This window comes from Lampris incognitus, chromosome 6, assembly GCF_029633865.1.
Source record: "Lampris incognitus isolate fLamInc1 chromosome 6, fLamInc1.hap2, whole genome shotgun sequence".
Lineage (NCBI taxonomy): Eukaryota > Metazoa > Chordata > Actinopteri > Lampriformes > Lampridae > Lampris > Lampris incognitus.
The window spans coordinates 24,049,217-24,071,348 of record NC_079216.1 but is presented as its reverse complement, the minus strand read 5'-3'; the positions used below and the strand labels follow the sequence as shown (position 1 = coordinate 24,071,348).

At 43.8% G+C, this 22,132-nt stretch overlaps 1 protein-coding gene across 1 annotated transcript in view; it reads left to right on the top strand.

The window, feature by feature from the left end:
• Positions 1–17,183, top strand: part of ano10b (anoctamin 10b) — a 67,628-nt gene extending 50,445 nt beyond the window's left edge. Inside the window, exons 5-15 of the mRNA XM_056282132.1 lie at positions 5,750–5,866; positions 6,201–6,317; positions 7,055–7,384; positions 7,740–7,922; positions 8,362–8,417; positions 8,572–8,646; positions 8,864–9,028; positions 10,273–10,464; positions 11,050–11,187; positions 16,585–16,701; positions 16,881–17,183. Of these exons, the coding sequence (XP_056138107.1) occupies positions 5,750–5,866; positions 6,201–6,317; positions 7,055–7,384; positions 7,740–7,922; positions 8,362–8,417; positions 8,572–8,646; positions 8,864–9,028; positions 10,273–10,464; positions 11,050–11,187; positions 16,585–16,701; positions 16,881–16,889 (1,499 nt within the window). The 3' untranslated portion in view covers positions 16,890–17,183. The remainder of the gene's footprint in view (positions 1–5,749; positions 5,867–6,200; positions 6,318–7,054; positions 7,385–7,739; positions 7,923–8,361; positions 8,418–8,571; positions 8,647–8,863; positions 9,029–10,272; positions 10,465–11,049; positions 11,188–16,584; positions 16,702–16,880) is intronic.
• Positions 17,184–22,132: the final 4,949 nt, after the last annotated feature.

Here is a 22,132-nt window from a genome sequence, read left to right as displayed (position 1 = left end):
CACCGTGTCCATCACTTTAGCCCAGTTTAGCTCTTGTCCATAAGCAGCACTCAACAGCTTAGTTCTCGGCGCTTTACTACTGATACCATATACTAGCTGATCTCTCAGTTGTTCTTCTAGCGTCGCGCCAAATGCGCAAGAGGCTGCTAACCCTTTTAGCGCGGCAACATACTCGGCTAGAGACTCACCACTTTGTTGCTTGCGGGCACGGAAGCTATAACGGTCGCTAAGAACGTTCTTCTTTGGCATATAAAAATCCCTCAATGCTTTAAAAATATCAGCTAATGGCGTTTCCGATGGCTTCTTTGGTACTACCAAGTCAGTCAGTAAAGCGAAAGTCTTTGCACCCACCACGGATAGGAACACAGCCCGTTGCTTCCCCTCCTCAATCCCGTTGGCTTCGATAAACTGTGCAAAACGATCCTCGTACGTGCTGAAGCTTTCGTTAGCCTCGTTGAAGCACAAACCCGACTCACTGCTAAACACAGCCATTTCGTGACTGACGTTGCTAGTTGCTCCGGTTAGCTCTCTCTTCTCTCACACCTTTTTCTCCGTCTCAGAAGAAAAAGTTTTCGTGGAAAAACGAATCCCATCCTCGTCGCCAGTGTTGCGTTCTTATTGACAAAGTACCCGGAGATGACTTTATGTAAAATGAGCTTTTATTTATATCTCTCGGCTGTACATGTCCACCTGATCGTAAAAGGCATTGGAGCACGCTGTTGTGGGTTTTGGCACTTTTGCACCTAATATTTATATCCTTTCTGGGCGGGGTTACATCCGGTCCACAACATGTAAACAATAAGTAGTTCCGTATCAACAGTGAATGATAGAACATTTATCAATACACCACAGAAACAATAAGTGAGTACATTGCAAGTTTGAGAAAGTTAGCAGCCACATGCAAATTTGTAACATTTTTAGATGAAGCACTGCGTGATAAGTTTGCCTGTGGAGTTAAGAGCAGTGAGCTAAGAGATCTGTTACTCAATGCTGCTCACACAAAAGACTTAACGTTACAGCTCGCCGTTGAAATGGCGCTTTCTTTTGAGGTAACAAAAGGCAACAGTTTGCACAGAAAGGCTATAAAGCTACTGTGGTGGAAAAGAAGGCTAACATAAAGCATAGAGAGGCTACGGTAAAGTCTACAGCTAACGGAAAGCCCTGCTATCGCTGCAATGGAAAAGGCCACAGACCGGATGAATGCAGGTTCAAGGACACAGAGTGTCACCAGTGCAAGAAAAAGAGACACATCGCAAAAGCATGCCGTTTACCTAAAGAAGGAAGCTATGGCAAGGCATCGAAAGGGACCAGGCATTTGGAATGTTGCCACGCTCTCAAGCACGAGACATGTACAAATTCCAGCAGTATCAAGCAGCAGGGAAGACTTGTTTGCAACGCTCCCCAGCACGTGGACCAGAGCAATGCTCACAGTCTTCGGGCAGATGGAGATCCTATCCAGCCTCAGCTCTGCAGTGCCAGAGACGACTGCTGTGTGCTGACAAGGTGCATGGTGGATGCTGTACAGAACATTGACACTGGTCAGACATTGGACAGTGGAGGGGCCGAACTTTTTGCAATGGACACGGGTAAAGGTGACATTGTGAAACCCTACTATGTGTATGTCAGTGTAAATGGTACAAGGGTGAAAATGGAGGTAGACACTGGCGCAGCCGTGTCAGTGATATCTGAAACTCTACTTTAACGCAGGTTTAAAGATGTGAAACTTAGTCCTGCAAATTGTGTGCTGAAAACCTACAGTGAGGAATCATTGCCATTGATAGGAAAATTCACAGCAAAGGTGAAATGCAAGGAACGCTCAGAAAAGCTAGAACTACTAGTCGTGAAAAGAAGAGGTCCTGCATTAATGGGCAGAGACTGGATAAGTCAATTAAAGCTAGACTGGTCAAGAGTCAACAGAGTGACTCCTGATACAGTGGATGATGTGTGTGCCAGACATGCATCAGTGTTCAAACCTGAGCTAGGCAAGTTAAAAGGTATTGAAGCCAGACTACATGTAGTTCCAGATGCTGTGCCCAAGTTCTGTAAGCCTAGAAATGTGCCTTATGCATTAAGAGAAGCCGTAGAGAGAGAACTGGCAAAATTGGAAGCTGAAGGTGTCATCTCACCCATTAATTACAGTGAGTGGGCAGCTCCAATAGTTTGTGTGCCTAAAAAGGATGATAGTGTGAGAATATGTGGAGACTACAAGGTCACCATCAATCCATGGTTGAATGTGGAACAATATCCACTACCCAAAACCCAAGACTTATTTGCTAAACTAGCAGGAGGTCAGCAGTTTACCAAATTAGACTTGTCGCAGGCTTATCAGCAAGTTCTGTTAGAGGACAATTCAAGACATTACCTAACTATCAACACACACACAGGGTTGTATCACTACAATAGGTTACCCTACGGTGTTGCTAGCGCCCCTGCTATTTTTCAAAAGATTATGGATCAGGTTCTTCAGGGCATGGAAGGGGTCATCTGTTATTTAGATGACATCATAATTACTGGAAAAGATACAGAAAGGCACCTGACTAACTTGGAAGAGGTGCTTAGCAGACTTGAAACTTACAATCTCAGGGTTAAAAGAGAGAATTGTGCATTCATGCAGAACAGCGTTTCATACTTAGGGCATGTCATTGATGCCATGGGCATACATCCAATGAAGGAAAAGACAGATGCTATTCAGAGGGCTCCAGTTCTGAAAAATGTAACTGAACTCAGGTCATTCTTAGCTCTGTTAAACTACTATGGGAAGTTTATCCCTAATCTATCTACTCTGATTCAGCCAATGACAGCATTGCTGCATAAAGATGCAACGTGGGAATGGTCAGAGAAATGTCAAAGTGCATTTGATAGTGCAAAGAAGTCTCTTCAGTCAGATAAATTGTTAGTACATGTTGATACAGAGTTACATATCATCCTAGCATGTGATGCTTCTCCTTATGGAGTTGGTGCTGTAATCAGCCACAAAATGAAAGATGGAAGTGAGAGACCTATCGCATTTGCATCCAGAATGTTAACTAAAACAGAACAGAATTACTCGCAACTGGAAAAAGAGGCACTGGGTCTTGTTTTTGGAGTTATGAAATTCCATGAGTATCTTTATGGAAGGAAATTCTTGTTATTGACAGACCACAAGCCACTGTTGAAAATTCTGGGGCCTAAAACAGGTGTGCCAACACTGGCCGCTGCTAGATTACAAAGGTGGGCTCTAATTTTGGCAGCGTATACATACGAAATCCAGTACAAGAAGTCAGAGCAAGCATAGCAATGCTGATGCTTTATCAAGATTACCTGTGAAGCCTGATGTAGATGTGGTGTCAAACCCAATTTACAGAGTGTCTTACCTGGAAGACTTACCTATTACTGCTAGAGAAATAGCCAAAGAAACAGACAGAGATCCTGTGTTAAGAGTGGTTAAACAGTTGGTGTTAACTGGATGGCCTAAACATGTACAGGATGAGTCACTGAAGCCTTATTTTCAGAGAGAATTAGAGCTTAGCATTGAGGATGATTGTTTATTATGGGGTTACCGTGTGGTAGTGCCTGATAAACTAAGAGACAGGCTATTGTCTGAATTACATGAGCACCACGGGGCAATAGTTAAAATGAAGTCCCTCGCAAGAAGTTTATTCTGGTGGCCTACATTAGATGACAGTATTGAACGTGAAGTGAATCAGTGTACTATTTGTCAGCAGCAGCGTAGTATGCCTGCTACCGCACCGATACATACATGGAAATGGTCTTCAAGTCCATGAGAAAGAGTACATCTTGATTTTGCTGAGGACCACAAGCAGATGTTTTTAGTAGTGATGGATGCCTATGCTAGATGGCCAGAGATAGTTCCCATGACCACTACTACTTCATCTAAGACAATTGAAGCAATGAGAAATTTATTTGCAGCTTATGAGTTGCCTAAAGAGGTTGTAACTGATAACGGACCTCAGTTCGTATCGCAAGAGTTTGAGTCATTTTTGACTAAAAATGGAGTAAAACACATCAAGTCACCTGCATACCATCCTGCAAGTAATGGTTTTGCTGAAAGATTGGTCCAAAATCTTAAGAAATCCCTTGCAAAGAATAGAGCCATTGGTGGTATGACGCTTGAGCACTGTGTAGCAAATTTTCTGATTGGGTACAGAAACACACCCCATACTAAGACAGGAAAGACCCCAGCTGAGCTATTTCTGAGAAGACATGTGCGAACCAGGTTGTGTCTTATCACAGTCCTCTCAGCGAATGCAGACCGAGTCTGAACCAAATCTTCCCCGTGTTAGGTCTTTTAAGGTTGGTCAACACGTGTTGGTAAAAAATTACAAGGGAGGGGAGAAATGGTTGAATGGAGTTATAAGTGAAGTGTTGGGTGCTATCACATACAGTGTTGAAGTAAATGGAAATTGTGTGAAAAGACATGTGAACCAGATGTTGGGTGTCAAGGGAAATCCAAATCAGACTCAAATGGACTCTTGTGATAGAGCTTCTTGGGAGATTGATGATTTCAATGCAGACACTGATGTGTCAGAACATCCTGAACCACAGGTTGTGGAAGAACGACCTGTAGAACCACCACCGCCAGTTGTGGAAAGGAACACTCGTCCTGTGAGAGACAGACGTCCTCCTGATAGACTGAACTTGTGACTGACATGCAGATTGGTTATTAAAAAAAAAAGAAAAGATCTGTAATGTAATGTATGGTTACTGTTGAAGAAATACTGTACATGGTTAGGAGCTTAAGAGCAAAAAGGATATGTTAGAATCCTAGAAAAAAATGAAGTTTGAATTTACAGGGGAGGAGCTGTGGTGTTCCCAACACAGAATTTTACCCAGTGTGTTTTTATTAGTTTTGAATATACACAGATCAATGTGATTGGTACTGAATAAGGTGGAGGTCATCTATTGGTTGTTCCTGAATAGTATATAAGGCAGAATCGCCACCAGGGCGTTCTCTTGGTACTCCGCTCTACTCTGGATAGCTAGGTTGTTACAGTGTAATAATAAATATACTACGTTACTGTCATAAGTCTGCCGTGTGCACTTTCCAATTATCTGCTTAAACAGCTTAGAACATTATTAGTGTTTCATACATGACACTTGGCTCTGGAAAAGTTAACTTCCCTTGTCGTCAGTACAGTAATATGATTATTTGGTCAGTGTGTTTGTACTGCTTTGGCTTTCAGAGGCTTTAGGGTTGACACATGGATCTCCACACTCTGTTCCCACTTTTTTCTCCAACTCATGTAAAAACAAGGGCGAGAAAACAAAAACCAAAACCAAATCAAAAGAGGACACCTTATAAAAATAGAATAAAACTGGGATTTTGCTGCCCTGTTTACCTACTCTAACCCTAACCCTTTCGGATATGTAGCCATTTCTTGCTCATCAAACATGCCTCTCTTGCCTTGTTTAGATATTCCCATACTCAGCATCCAGCCCCATTGTGTGGTCTGCATGTGTGTACTCATTTGTGTGCATCGCTTTTAGTGTGTAAGTCGACACACACTGTTGTGTGAGCAAATGAACATGCATCATCCAACATGGGCATTGCTTTTTTCCCCTTAATTTCTAAAAAGGTATAGGCTTTGGCATGTTCTCCCCATTTATACTTGTTTTGGTGTTAGCGTAGCGTAGCGTTGCAAATATGGGATTTACGATACAGATTATTTTAAAATCTGCGTTTAAGATATGGTACCGGGCTAAAAACACCAGTCAAATGTCGAATGTCTAATTGAAAATTGTACTGCAGGGCGGAAGCTTCAGGAGGCCGGTGTGATTGTGGACCAGTTTCCCCTCCATGACCAGGACAAGCTGAAAGCCCTCCGCAAAGCCTGGTTCTCAGGGAACCAGCTGATACAGCCGCTGGGTCGGTACAACACACACCTCAGACACGTCACAAAACTACTTGTGCACATGCACACTCAAAGTATGAAAACACACACACACACACAACACTGAGGTACCAATGTAAGCACCTTGTAAATCTTACTGATAATGGGATTGCTGCACCACCAAGAGAAATTACTTCAGAGTAGATCCGTACAGGACTGCCGGCTCAGCCGTGAGAATGAGGGATGCTGGATTCATTTCTTTTCTTCTTCTTTTTTTTGTGGCATGAATAAAACAGGGAACATGTGTAGACTCGTAGCACATTTACAAAACTACCTCTCCCGCTGTCTGCTGCTCTTCATGTTTTTCAGATGGTATCCAGGCGTACTTTGGGAGCACGATAGCATTTTACTTCAGCTTCCTAGATTTCTACACCTGGTCTCTGCTCCCACCCGCAATACTGAGCCTAGCCCTCATATACTTCTCAGGTAGCTGCTGTTTTTTGCTATTTGGTTTTTGCTGTCATTTCTTTGTGTCTGACGGTGATCATTAAACTGCTGACCTTCAAAAACACACTTACCAGATGATGACAAATATTTGTTGAACATAAAAGCCAACTCAGCGGCATGATGGTGCAGTGGTTAGCGCAGTCACTCACAGCAAGAAGGTTCTGGGTTCAAGCCTGTGGTAGTCCAACCTTGGGGGGTCGTCCTGGGTCGTCCTCTGTGTGGGTTTCCTCCGGGTGCTCCAGTTTCCTCCCACAGTCCAAAGACATGTAGGTCAGGTGAATCGGCCGTACTAAATTGTCCCTAGGTGTGAATGTGTGTGTGTGTGTGTGTGTGTGTGTGTGTGTGTGTGTGTGTGTGTGTGTGTGTGTGTGTGTGTGTGTGTGTGTGTGTGTGTGTGTGTGTGTGTGTGGGCCCTGTGTGATTGCCATGCAGCCTGTCCAGGGTGTCTCCCCGCCTGCTGCCCAATGACTGCTGGGATAGGCTCCAGCATCCTCACGACCCTGAGAGCAGGATAAGCGGTTCGGATAATGGATGGATGGATGGATGGATGGATGGATGGATGGATGGATGTATGGATGGACGGATAAAAGCCAATTCAAGGTGTTGCAGCACAGTGCTGTGCTGACTCTATATTAATCAATAAACAGCATGCTCACCACCTCAGTTCTCTGTAGACAGAAATGAACACACCAACAACAGGTTCTTACTTACCACAGGCGAGGCCGAGAAAGAGGTGCTTGACTCAGTCTCAAGGTCAAAGGTCCTGGCCGATGAAGACGACTCGGTCAATGGTCACATGATCCAGGCTGTCTTCAGCATGCTGTGGTCCACAGTTTTCATGGAGATGTGGAAGCGTCGGAGCGCCTCGCTTTCCTACCATTGGGGGTCCATGCAGCTAGCAGAGTCCTTTGCCGAGCCGCGTCCTGGCTTCCACGGTGAACTGGGAGTCAACCCTGTTACCAGCCGGGTGGAGCTGCTCTTCCCTGACTGGAAGAGGCGCATCCGTATGGCGCTGGTTTCCCTGCCAGTAGTGGGGCTGTTTCTAGGTTGGTGAAAGCACTGATAATATATAGCCAACAACCAAATGAAATGGAACAACATATATGTGCCTGTAGGAACACTAAACAGTCACATGTTTTACTACAGTAAGCTGTCCCTACTCAGGAATGTCCTTCCACGATATCAGCTAAGGACAAAATGCTTCTGAGAAATTAAAGTACTCAGACGTTAGCAAAAAAGTGTTCCGTTTTTCAAAATTGTGCGGCTACTTTTTTGAAGTATTCTCAGATTTTGCTTACCTGTGCACCCCTATCTCATCCCATCTTATCTTATCTGATCTTATTTTATCTTATCTTACCTTATCTCATATCCTGTCCTGTCCTGTCCCGTCTTCTCCTCTAGGTTTGGTGATGCTAGGCATGCTGGGTTTCTACTGGGGGGAGGCCCACGTGAAACAGCTGCATCAGGAGTGGGATTCACTGCTGTCTCAGGCGTTGCTCTATTTGCCCTCTGTAGCTCACATCATCTATACAAACATCCTGGGGACGCTCTACAGTGCCGTAGCACTGTTCCTGACTGAGTTTGGTGAGTGGCTGAATGAAAACGTGGGAGAGACAAGTGAAACAAGTCAAACAACTTTGGCCAGTGAGTTTAAGGGTTATACTGGTGAAAATAATTGTACCAACAACACCAACTAAAATTCCTAGTGCCTCTAATGTAGTTGAGGAGGAAGGACATAATGTAAATAATGACATCTAAAGAAGTAGTGCATCAGAGCTTAGAGGTGCCTCTCAAAGAGCAGATAAGAGAGGAAGGAAGGATGTGGACAAGTGCTAGTGGCTGAGATAAGGTGAGAAGTGGAGGAGAAGGTTAAATTAACAGAGAGTAGGTGTAAAGGAGGAGTAGAGAAAAAGAAAAGAGAAACTAGCAATAGAGATAAATATGACCAGACCAGACAGTGTGGCAAATTGTGGCTGATTATACTGATGGAAAGCCAATTAAAAGCCCTCTCATGTTTCACCAGAGAACCACAGAGAAGAGTCGGCCTACCACAACTACCACACAGCGAAGGTCTTAGTGGTTAGTCCATTCTTCCCATCTCCTCCTTTCCAGATATCATAAGAAATGTGCTTCAATCAGCGATGGTTTTTCATATTTCCACTTAATTTCAACAAACGATAATCTGGTATATTTGCATATTTAAAATGCGTCCTCTTCCCTCTTTCTGACCCAGTTCACCTTCTTCAACTACTTTGCGGTGCTCTTCCATATTGCCTTCTACAAGCAGGACCTGCCGCTGCTTCGTAAGGTAGAAGCTGAGCTCCCAAACCATCCATTTGCCTTTTGGTGCTTAATCCTGATGCATCAGCTCCAACAAATGTAGTGTGACAACATTGATGCCAATTTTGTGTGCAATGTCTCGTGTCATACAATGCAAGAGCTCATCTCTCTAGTCCACTTTGTCACTTATTACAACTTCCTCCTCCTCCATGTCGTTCTCTCTCATTCTGTCTGTCTTGTTGAAGCGTCTGGCGTCTTTGCTGATAGTAACTCAGTTGCTAAACCAGGTGACAGAGCTGGTGATTCCCGTCTTGGTGGACCGGCTCATCAGCAAACCTCACAGGACTGAGAAGGAAGATGACCCTGAGGAGGACAAACTCAGAAAGCAACAAAAACTACCAGCATTCCCTGTGGGTTTTCAAGGTCTTGCACTCATGTGTACTTGTGTATATGAGTATTTGGAAACAGCCTCTCTGCCTGTCATATGGTCACTTACCCCAGCCATATGCTTAAACATACACCATTTTCAAAAGGATTCTCGCATATATTATTAAATTAGAATTAAACTAACTGCATTTTATATAGTGCTTTTCTAGCTGCAACAGCTCCCCAAAGTGCTTTACAGTTAATTAATGCCACACACACACACACACACACACTCACACACACTCATGGCAGTGTCGACCATGCAAGTTAATAGCCAGGAGCCTCATGTATCAATCATTACTATGGGCAAATTTGTGAGTTCACACCCATGGGATTTTTTAGCCCTGAAGTTTGCCTCAGAGATCAGTGTAGGACCTGGGTAACCCCTGAATTTAGACACCGATTGGCTAACACTGATGTCTTTGCAGGCCTGGGTGATTGCTCGTTGCAAGAGGTAGACAAGATGTTAGGAGGAAGGAATTGCAAATAACCATCATGCTTTGCTTCTTATTGTCAGACAATCTTGAGGGCTGAAAAATTCCATGGGTGTGTACGCACAATTTTGCACATAGTAATGATTGATACATGAGGCCCCAGCTCACTGGGATCAGTTAGGTTTTAGGTGTCCTGCACAGGGACACCTCGGCATTTTTGCCAGGGGGAGTCGAGGATCGAACCAGTAAACCTCGAGTTTATCAGACCACCTGATCTACCTCCTGAACCCCTGCCACCCCATTAATTATGTGCCAACGACAACGACAGGTGTTGATGAAAAGACAAGGTGGTCCCTACAGCCTACAGAAAGAAACGTCAGCTCCTTTGACATTTAAAAACAACAACAACAAAAATACGCTGAGCAAAAAATTTAAATGCAACACTGTTGTTCTTGCCCCTATTTTTCATGAGTTGAAGTAAATGATCCCAGATTTTTTACTATGCACTCTACAAAGGTAATTCTCAGAATTTGCACACAAATTTGTATGTATTTAATCTAATTTCATCATATTTCATCGGTTGCCAACATAGCAGCCGCTCAAAGCACTTGTTGATGTGGTACATGTTGGTGTGTCTGCCAGTATGTACCCTGGCTCTGCTGAATGATGGCAGCTAAGCAGGTCTTACGCATGTCTTAATATGAACAGGAATGGATGGCTATGACTAGAATCATAACATTACACCTTACTCTATAGTCTGTACAACGCAGTGAGCTTTTTTTTTGCCCTTGCAGGGACTGTTTGCAGAGTACATCGAACTCCTGGTGCAGTTTGGGTATTTCAGCCTTTTCTCTTGTGTTTACCCTCTGACGGCTGTGCTGCTGCTCATCAACAACCTCACAGAGATACGGTCAGACGCGTACAAGCTCTGCAAGCTGTTCCGCAAGCCCTTCTCCGCACCTGTGGCTGGCCTGGGAGTCTGGCAGGTCAGCACCCGAGACCCCCATAGACAAAAGACACACAGAATTGCTGTACAATTTAGATGAATATAATTGAAGCAACCAAGTAGAAATGAGATGTATTGGACCTGGTTTGGCTTAAGCAGTAAATGACTGTAAACAGTTGTGAGCTCTCAGGGACATTGTTGTCACCATCCCTCACAGTGCTATGATGCATTTATTTTTAATTTACTAGTCATTTGATGGTTGTGGCACTTATTTAAAGAAAAATGTCAGTACTAGTGTAACATATCAACATTTCAAATAATGAAACCTGTAGCCAGAAAGCCCCTTACACACTAAAGGTTTGGCCTCGGGTGATTGTAAATACACATTGTGTATTAGAGTCTTTTAGTTTACACATATGAAGAGCCATGTGAAAAGCATAATCAAATGCACAATAGAATAGATAATTCATTAGAAACAAACATTAGAATCAGAGGCAATATGGAAATGAATAAATCCATGTTTATTATATCACCAGAGCCTAATCTACTACAGATTTAGCAGAACATGTTCAATAATTGTTGATCGTCAGTTGGTATTCTGAGACTGTTCGTGTGTGTGTCTCAGACAGCATTTGAGGTCCTGAGTTTCGTCTCGGTCATTTCCAACTGCTGGCTACTGCTGCTGTCACCACGGTTACGAGAGATGTGTCAGGAGGGCGGGATCAGCACCACAAACATCCTCCTATTGGCTGTCGCGGTGGAGGTATGTTCCCTCTGAGGTCATGGTGAGGTCACTGATGAACAGCCACACGCAAGTTTCCATAGTGGAAACAGAATGTTAGAAGGGGCAAAGCCCGTAGCATAGCGGTCTATTCTGTTGCCTACCAACACAGTGATCGTCGGTTCGAATCCCCGTGTTACCTCTGGCTTGGTCGAGCCGGAGACAATTGGCCGTGTCTGCGGGTGGGAAGCCGGATGTGGGTATGTGTCCTGGTCTTTGCACCAGCGCCTCCTCTGGTAAGTCGGGGCGCCTGTTCGGAGGAGAGGGGGAACTGGGGTGAATAGCATGATCCTCCCATGTACTACATCCCCCTGGTGAAACTCCTCACTGTCAGGTGAAAAGAAGCGGCTGGTGACTCCACATGTATCGGAGGAGGCATGTGGTAGTCTGCAGCCCTCCCCGGATCAGCAGAGGAGGTGGAGCAGTGACCGGCACAGCTCGGAAGAGTGGGAAATTGACCAAAGTACAATTGGGGTGAAAAACGGGGAAAAATATTAGACGGGGCAAAACAGGGTATTAGTCAAAAGCCATTCATGCATCTACCAACACATAAAGTCCGCATAAACACCCCTGCAACACTTTCATGTTGCTGAACTGCAGCAGCATGTTTACACTTGCATTGAATTTATTTCATAAAGTGCAACACAAAATGGGTCACATAAATCATGACGTAAAACAAAACAAACCAAAAAAAGCCTTATCGAAAGAGATTATCTAACAGCCATTTCCTAAAATTCACATTATCCAATCACATTATCCAGTCACATCATTCAATCATATCATCCAATCACATTATCCAATCACATTATCCAGTCACATCATTCAATCACATCATCCAATCACATTATCCAGTCACATCATTCAATCACATTATCCAATCACATTAGCCAATCAAATTATCCAGTCACATCATTCAATCACATCATCCAATCACATTATCCAGTCACATCATTCAATCACATTATCCAATCACGTTATCCAATCACATTATCCAATCATATCATCCAATCACATTATCCAATCACGTTATCCAATCACATCATTCAATCACATTATCCAATCACATCATTCAATCACATCATCCAATCACATTATCCAGTCACATCATTCAATCACATTATCCAATCACGTTATCCAATCACATTATCCAATCACATTATCCAATCATATCATCCAATCACATTATCCAATCACGTTATCCAATCACATTATCTAATCACATTATCCAATCACATCATCCAATCACATTATCCAATCACATTATCCAGTCACATCATTCAATCACATCATCCAATCACATTATCCAGTCACATCATTCATCACATTATCCAGTCACATTATCCAATCACATTATCCAGTCACATCATTCAATCACATTATCCAGTCACATCATTCAATCACAATATCCAATCACATTATCCAATCACGTTATCCAATCACATTATACAATCATGTTATACAATCACATCATCCAATCACATTATCCAATCACGTTATACAATCACATTATCTAATCACATTATCCAATCACATTATCCAATCACATCATCCAATCACATCATCCAGTCAACAACAAATTAAAAAAAATCACCATCGTTTGTAGTTACATGAATGGCAATATATACAGTAAGTATACTCTGTGATATTCTGCATTTGTTTATTGATATATACAAGTACCCACGGACAGATAAGTGTATAGAAATCTGTCAACAAAAAGCAGGAACATTTGTCAAGAAAACTCTTAATTAAGAATCACATTAGACACATTTAATGAAAATCCGCTTAACAGACAAACCCAAGTTTAAAGCTAAAAATGTTAAGTTTTGTGTTCCTAGCAGAGAAAGTCAACAGAAAATTAACTTGCCCAAATAAAGAATACCTTAAAGGGAAAAGAAACTAAAACAGAATAAAATGATGTGACAGCATTTGGGCAACTCTGCATTTACACTTTGACCAAGTGGCTAAATCGTTAACTGCCGAACCAGAGTTAGCAAAACGAAATCTGACCTAACAGAAATAAAGCTGAGAAAACAGGACCACAGTCCCCAAATAAGGGTTCAAAATAAACACGAAAATACACGCATGCACGCGTGCGCGTGTTCTAACTCTCGCTGCTCATTGGTCATCTCTCTGAAACACCAGTGACGTCAGAGAACAAGCAGGGAAACAACAAACTGCACTGACAACAGGGGGCGCACAAAACAAACTCAAGCTCAGCGTACATACAAAAACCAGTCCACACAAGCTTCACGTTGTTCTGCATTCTCTCTGTATCTCTCATACTCAAAAGATTTTAACACAAGGCATCAAACCCCAAATGAGTGAAAATAGATCACCTTACTGAAATGTACTGTGATGATTGCAGATGAACAAATACAGAGATGCTTTAAGACACAAGCTTCTCTCAATATGAATCAGATAGTCTGCTGTGATATACAGCATCAAGTTTGCAAAATGACCATAAACAACCAGTGAGCTAGCACATGAGCGTGCAGAACATAGGACAAAAGAGAGAAAGAGCAAAACAGGGCAAATAACATCATGTGTTTGACAGAGAAATGCTTCACATGCCATGCTTCTTCATTAATAATCTTCTCCTGGATCTCCACCTTGTCGTGGTGGAGAAGCTTCCGTGTACCAATGATCCCAAGAGCTATGCCGTCTGGAGCTTGGCTCCTGGTAGGGTCACCCAAGGTGGACAGGTCAAGGGGGAGGTTTCACACGACGTGTGATTAAACAAAGGCCTCAGCGGTGGAACTGGTGGAAGATGTCTCCAGGTCACAATGGCAGTGAAGGCGGATGAAGGCTGCAACAGAGGGTGGTCCCCAGTCATCTTGGTTCTCCTGGTCATTGGACTCTGGCCACCCCCTGCTAAGGACCGTGTGGTCGCTGCAGGCGCATCAGCCACTCCACGTAAAAAGCTATCATATGCAGGCATCCTCCCGTTATGCGGCTCCAGGACCAGCCTCTACACCCACCTGACGTTAATAATAATATCATTGATATTGAGGTGGTGTAAGATTGCAGAGGTAACAGAGTGACACAGATATAATACAGCATTTTGGGACAGTATACATCCATTAAATCAGGAACAGCTTCAACAGTGGCGCAATCCTGCACTGTATGCATCATACAGAAGTGCAAGACATTACACCACTAAACGGTAGGACTGCCTACATGACCATGACCTGCTCTTTGAGTTGTACCTTCAGTCTAACCTGCATTGGCCTGCCACATAAGGTCAGAGAAAGCTACATAGCATTCTAGCAGCCTTTTATGCAGGGTTCAAGTCATTAGCTGCTGTTTTGCAGTGCCACACACCCGAGCGTGAGCACTGGCTTCATCGATCTAGGAGGAAAAACAAACGATGAATTGATTTAGTGAGCTGCATGTATAGGAAGAGGCATTATTAACCAGTAAGAGGCATTAAGTTAACACCATACTGGGCTGAGAGGGTATATTCAGATCTTCCACTTGTGAGTTGCAATTTGTATGCGCACAGCATCACACAACTCACCTCATCTCATCATCAGCCGCTTCTCCGGGGTCGGGTCACAGTAGTAGCAAGCTAAGTAGGGCACTCCAGATGTCCCTCTCCCAAGCAAAGCCCTCCAGCTCCTCCTGGGGGATCCCAAGATGTTCCCAGGCCAGATTTCATATGTAGTCCCTCCAGCGAGTTCTGGGTCTACCCCGGGGTCTCCTCCCAGTTGGACATGCCCGGAAAACTTCCAAAGGAAGGTGCCCAGGGGGCATCCTAATCAGATGCCTGAAACACCTCTACTGACTCCACTCCGAGCTCCCTCCGGATGTCCGAGCTCCTCACCCTATCTCTAATGCTACGTTCAGACCAAAGGCAGCGCGAATTTTTTGGGCGGTGCAAATGCATGCAAAGTCAATGGGAGGAGGCGAATGGGCGGAATAATTCGCGGCGAAATTACGGGCGGCGCGAATTGGGCGAATCGAGCGACGAACGCGCCTTCGCGGGAGTTCAAAAATGTCCAACTCGGGCGAATATTTCGCCAGGCGATAGCCAATCACCTTCAGGTAGGGTTAGAACCCGCCTTCGTGTTGGGAAAGAATACACGCCCCCTACCCAGAATTCTTTTCGGACGGCGTCCAAACCCAACTCCTGAACGAGCCGGTGAAATTCGCCAAGCTGGGCACGTCTCCGGTTTATGCTATGAACCCAAACCGAACGCTGACGCCGGTTTCGGTGGCGCAAGTTGATATAAAGCAGAGCCACCCCAACTGATCTCTGTCGCTCGTCCATGATGATCACAAGTAAACACAAACTGCTCGCGTGTGGTGTAATGAATGAAAGGTCACGTGTTTAACTTGACCTACTCACGGGTGTACGTGCAGTGCGTGTGACGTATACAGGAAGTTAGAAAGGCATGTTATGAAGGTTGTATGTCGGATGAACGCTAGTAAAAGCTACGCAGTTAAGAACCTACGAAGTCGGCTCGTTCTTGAATTATTCTTATGTCAGTAAGACAAGGCTTCTACGGACATTACATGTGGTATTTGTTGTGTGCGGTCTAGCAAACTTGCTAGCAGCGTTGGTGTAACTAGGCTGCTTGTTGTGACGTCAACACAGCGAATTCGCGTTCTGTTCGAACACAACTGGCGGAGCTGGCGGCCAAACACGGGCGATCAAAGCGGCGCGAACTCTCTCGCCGCCTTTGGTCTGAACGTAGCATAAGGCTGAGACCAGACACCCTACCGAGGAAACTCATTTCAGCCGCTGGTATCCGCGATGTCACCCTTTCAGTCACTACCCAAAGCTCATGACCATGGGTGAGGGTTGGAACGAAGATTGACTAGTAAAGGAGAGTTTTGCCTTCCGGCTCAGCTCCTTCTTCACCAAAATGGTCCGGTACAACGTCCGCATTACTACTGATGCTGCACCAATCCACCTGTCAATCTCCCGCTCCATCCTACCCTCACTCGTGAACAAGACCCCGAGATACTTGAACTCCTTCACTTGAGGCAACAACTCATCCCCAACCCAGAGGGAGCAATCCACCGTTTCCCAGTAGAGAACCATGGCCTCAGACTTGGAGGTGCTGACTCTTATCCCGACCATTGCATGATGGCCGGAATGAAGCCATCAAGCAACTCAATTTTATTTACTTTAATTTTAAGTGTTTTGCACAGTCAAGATTTGTTGTGAAAATTAATTCAGCACAGTTGTGGGAAAACGTATTAAATGTCAACTTATAGTTACATCCCAGCCCAGTATACTGAATATTCAGCAGCAATACTGCTGTACTGTTGGGCTGCTTTTGATACTTTTTGCGTGCGTGTGTGTGTGTGTGTGTGTGTGTGTGTGTGTGTGTGTGTGTGTGTGTGTGTGTGTGTGTGTGTGTGTGTCCACAGCATGTGCTGATTGTGATCAAGATGATCCTGGCATTCCTAATCCCGGATGAGCCACAATGGGTCAAAAGCAAAAGGGAACAGTTTGAGTTCAGATCCATGCTGGCCCTTGGACAACAGGTTAACACTCACTCACACACACACACACAAGGGATGGGCACACTTCTACTTCATGTTGAAATACAATCCTAATTTATTTATTTTTTTATAATTGTTTTAGTGGCAAGAAGATAAAACCCTGTGAAGAGGGTTTTTCAGTCGCTCCTTCTTTCTTACCCCCTGTTGTCTTTCCCTCACAGAAGCTGTAAATCAGTGCTACTTGGGGCTGAATGGTCCTGAAACAGGAACGATGGTACAGGAGGATCTTCTGTTCTGCTCCCAGGGAGAGGATGTATGATGAGCTCCACTATATTACTGTATACTGTATACTGCATACTGTATACAGTATACTGCATACTGCATACTGCATAATGCATACTGTATACTGTATACTGCATACTGTATACTGTATCCACCAGACTGCTGAGTGCCAATACACCACAACTATATGCTTTACACATTCTGCTGATAAGGCACACACACACACACACACACACACACACACACACACACACACACACACACACACACACACACACACACACACACACACACGTGCAGCTAGTGGTAGCATGCTTCAGCAAAACATATTATGCACCTTTGTCTCATGTGTACACTGCCAGTGCAACTGACATGTTACAGCAGCTGTACAGTATTTCCAAGACGTCATATTGAATGTAAATGTGTTTACACATGCCCTTTCTTAAGGTCTTGAAAAGGGTGCCTTGCATTTAGGCTTAACACGGGTAAGAAGGGTAAGGTGAGAGGGTGAAGTGCTCTTTAGTTTCCCCATAAAAAACCCACATTTAATAATCGACCTGTAAAAAATAATATTTTGGGGTACAGTTAATCCTCCCGCCACCAATAAGCGCTCAGTTGTCAATCACATGCCACAGGCTGAGCACATTATTGTCATGGAATATAAACACACCATCACTTTTACTGTCACTTCATGTGATGTCACCTCCATGCTTAAGAGCATCCACTACCACAGGGCAGTATGGGAAATATGATGATGATCACAGGAAATTATTCACAATATCAGTATCGTTATCACAATACATATAAATACCATATTTAAGTGAACTGCTCGGTAATGTAAAGTATAATATCAAGCCACAACTACTTTTTGAATCATACCCTCTCAGATAAATCAGACTTAACTTTGTGAGAAGTTTTGGGTAGTAGGTTCTTGTTATTATTATTATAGACCACAAAATTATGTTTCTCAACATGGCGATATCCACATTTCATCCTGATACCATTGAAAGATAATAAATGATAACACTGAATTATTTCCCAGCCACAGTATCCATATTTAAACTTTCCCCCATGGCTGTAATATAAAACGTTTAATCCCACACAGTGAGCTTGTGAACCTACCAGGAAGCATTTCTGTCATGGAGAAAATAATGGTTGCATTACAATCCTTTTGATTTCCTAACACAAAACAAATCGTCTTAGTCCACATTGTTTAGTGTGAAGAATGGAAGGTGCAGTTAGGATGTACCAGCAGATATGAAGACGGTTAACACCTGAAGTCAGTGTGGATAGTGAAAAATTAGGATTTTGCGTCTGTGCCGGGGGCTGGCACAGGATGTCAGAGGTAGTACGAGTAGAAAGCACTTACCAGTGTGGTGTTTTATCCTTTTTTATTATTGATTTATTTATTTAATGGGTTTGTCGTTTTGTGACTATACATCTGTGTTAAAATATACGCCGATCAGCCAGAACATTAAAACCACTGACAGGTAAGTGAATAAGATTGATTATCTCATTACAATGGCACCTGTCAAGGGGTGGGATATATCAGGCAGCAAGTGAACAGTCAGTTGTTGAAGTTGATGTGTTGGAAGCAGGAAAAAATGGGCAAGCATAATGATCTGAGAGACTTTGACAAGGGTCAAATTGTGGTGGCTAGACGACTGGGTCAGAGCATCTCCAAAACACAGGTCTTATGGGGTGTTTCTGGTATACAGTGGTCAATACCTACCAAAAGTGTTCCAAGAAAGGACAACCGGTGAACTGGTGACAGGGTCATGGCTGCCAAAGGCTCATTGATGGGTGTGGAGAGTGAAGGCTAGCCCATCTGGTCCAACCCCACAGAAGAGCTACTGTAGATCAAATTGCTGAAAAAATTAATGCTGGCTATGATAGACAGGTGTCAGGACACACAGCGCATCACAGCTTGCTGTGTATGGGGCGGCATGGCTGCAGACCAGTCAGAGTGTCCATGATGACCCCTCTCCACCACCACAAGTACCTATAATGGGTATGTGAACATCAGAACTGGACCATTGAGCAATGGAAGAAGGTGGCCTGGTCTGATGAATCACGTTTTCTTTTACATCATGTGGATGGCTGGATGTGTGTGTGTCATTTATACATGGGGGAGAGATGGTACCAGGATGCACTATGGGAAGAAGGCAAGCCGGCAGAGGCAGTGTGATGCTCTGGGCAATGTTCTGCTGGGAAACCTTGGGTCCTGGTATTCATGTAGATGTTACTTTGACACGTACCACCTACCTAAACATCATTGCAGACCAGGATCCTTCATGGCAGCAGTATTCCCTGATGGCAGTGGCCTCTTTCAGCAGGATAATGCACCCTGCCACACTGCACACTTTGTTCAGGAATGGTTTGAGGAACATGACAAAGAGTTCAAGGAGTTGCCTTGGCCTTCAAATTCCCTAGAACTCAATCTCATTGAGCATCTGTGGGATGTTTTGGAAAAACAAGTCTGATCCATGGAGGTCCCACCTCACAACTTAACAGGAGTTAGAGGATCTGCTGCGAACGTGTTGGTGCCAGATACCAGAGGACACCTTCAGAGGTCTTGTGGAGTCCATGCCTCGACGGGTCAGAACTGTTTTGGCAGCACAAGGAGGACCTACACAATATTAGGGAGGTGGTTTTAATTTTTTGCATGATCGGTGTACATTCACATCTGTATCTGACCACAAAGGATAACACTTGAGAGCACACAAAAAAAAAACATATTTAATGGGGTCCAGGGTGCTTGTTATGAAGGGAGTGCATGTTGGCTAAGCAGAGTATTGAAAACTTGTAACCTTAACTTGCTGCCTTGATGGCACTTTCCTCCCCTTGCGCTTCCTTCTCCAGGCTCTGATAGTGGGACTGTAGCAATGTAGACGTGGCCACTTTGTCCACATACATCTGTTGCATCAACTGTATTCATTTCCCGACAGAAAAAAGCATTAAAGCATTTGGCGAGTCCCTCTTTCATTTTCAATACAAGACTCCTCAAACAAAAATGGAAGAGGGACCTGCCAAATGCTTTATTACTTGTAGTTCAGATTTTATATCAAATATGTACTATTTTATTTGTGTTGATTGAATCATTGTTCTTATATACATTGTTGAGCTTAGAAACATTGTTCCACAATAAGTAACACAATCCACCCTGTATACTATGACTTTATACATCACAGGAAGTTGAATCAGCTCATCTGGACACAACGTTGGATGGGAGAAATGTGTCATCAGTCATCTAACTGACCTCTTCAATCTGAAGAGGTCACTTCCCGGATAGCATCCGGATGTGGGCCACTTCAGGCAATGATGCGGCACTGATGGCCTTCTTTTGGCCCTGACAAAATGGATGTGAGCCTGAAGTGGCCACACGTATAATAGCAAATATGGCCCAAATATGCAAAATCAAATGTGGGCCTTTTTTGGCAAAGATGCGGTGCTCTCGGCAACATGTAATCTGGATGTGACCCTGAAGTGGCCCGTGTGGTAAATGGTGAATATGGCCCAAATATCACAAAACAAATATGGGCCACATTTGGCAAATATGTGGCACATGCGGCATTGCTATGGCTTGGTTTTGGCCCAGATCTGGCAAACAGGAGCGGGCCGCCCAAATGCCATCATTCCCCGTGGTATGTGGGCTGGATGAACGTGTTGGTGTGGGACCGGTCCGGGCCACAGCAATTTTGCTATCTGGGTTAGATGAGAGATGGCCCTGGATCAGTGCGTGTATAAAGGATACCATCTAGTGGTTTTATGTGCAAAATAAATGCTCATTTTGCCCTCAGTGGATTATACATGACTGAATCAAGCTCCGTGGTGCAGTGATACAAGTTATACAGTGATACAAAAACAATGTTGTGAACGTTAAGACACATGGAGGTGTATGGTGATAAATAACAGTAATACCATACACAGAGCTGAACACCTTATGGGTGTAAAGAAACACTTGAAAAACAAATATTTTTGTCACTATGTCTAAAGACAAAAATCAGACAATGTTTTTTTCTATCTCTGCATGTGCAAAATAAAATAGTCTAATGCCATTAAAAGGTTTAATAGTATTTATAAGAATACATGTAAATAGATAATAGGGATGACCTGCATCCCTGTCGATGTATTATGCAATACAAGAACAATCAAGGAGATTCTATTAGTAGAACAGATGTAAATTATAAATGGACTGTATTTATAAAGAACTTTTCTAGTCTACCAACCACTCAAACTGGTTTACAGTGGATGCCTCACAATCACACACAATTACACACATATTCACACACATTCACACACATATTTACACACATTCATACACACATTCACACACTAATGGTGGAGGCTGCCATGCAAGACGCCAACCTGCTTATCAGGAGCAGGTAGGGGTTCAGTGTCTTGCTCAAGAACACTTCCACCTGCTCTCTGGAGGAGCCGGGGATCAAACCATCAACCTTTTGATTACTAGACCACCCACTCTACCTACAAAAAAACAACCTACAAAAAAAAATTCATATTATAGACCTATCCAAAGGAGTTAAATCAAGTGCAACTGGACTTGGTATATATCCATGAAAACGTTCGCCTCTCATCCAAGAGGCTTCCTCAGTTCGTGCCTTCCTGACTTTGACGAAACTAGTCTGACTGGCTGGTGATGAGACTCAGAATTTATCCTCTTTGAAGTCGTTATCAGAGCTATAGATGTCCATGGCTCTTTGTGTCCTGATGTTTACCAAGGCCCATCGTCAGCAGCATAAACTCAGTCACGTACAACATTGCCAAACATATAGCCAACATCTTGACCCCTTTAGTGGGCGAAACACCTCACCATATCCAAAACTCCATTGACTTCGTGGACAAGGTCCAAGGAGTAAAACTGGAACCAGATGAAACCACGGTATCCCATGGTGTGACCTCGTTATTCACCTGCATCCCAACCATGGAGGCTTTGGAAACTGTGAGGCAACGTTTGCTACGGGACAACACTCTCCACGATAGGACCAACCTCAGCCCAGACCAGATTTGCCAACTACTGGACCTTTGCCTGAACACTACATATTTCCAATTCAGGGGCCAGTTTTACAGACAGAAACAAGGCTGTGCAATGGGCTCACCAGTATCGCCCATTGTGGCCAACTTATATATGGAAGAGGTAGAACACAGGGCCCTGAACTCCTTCAGAGGAGCA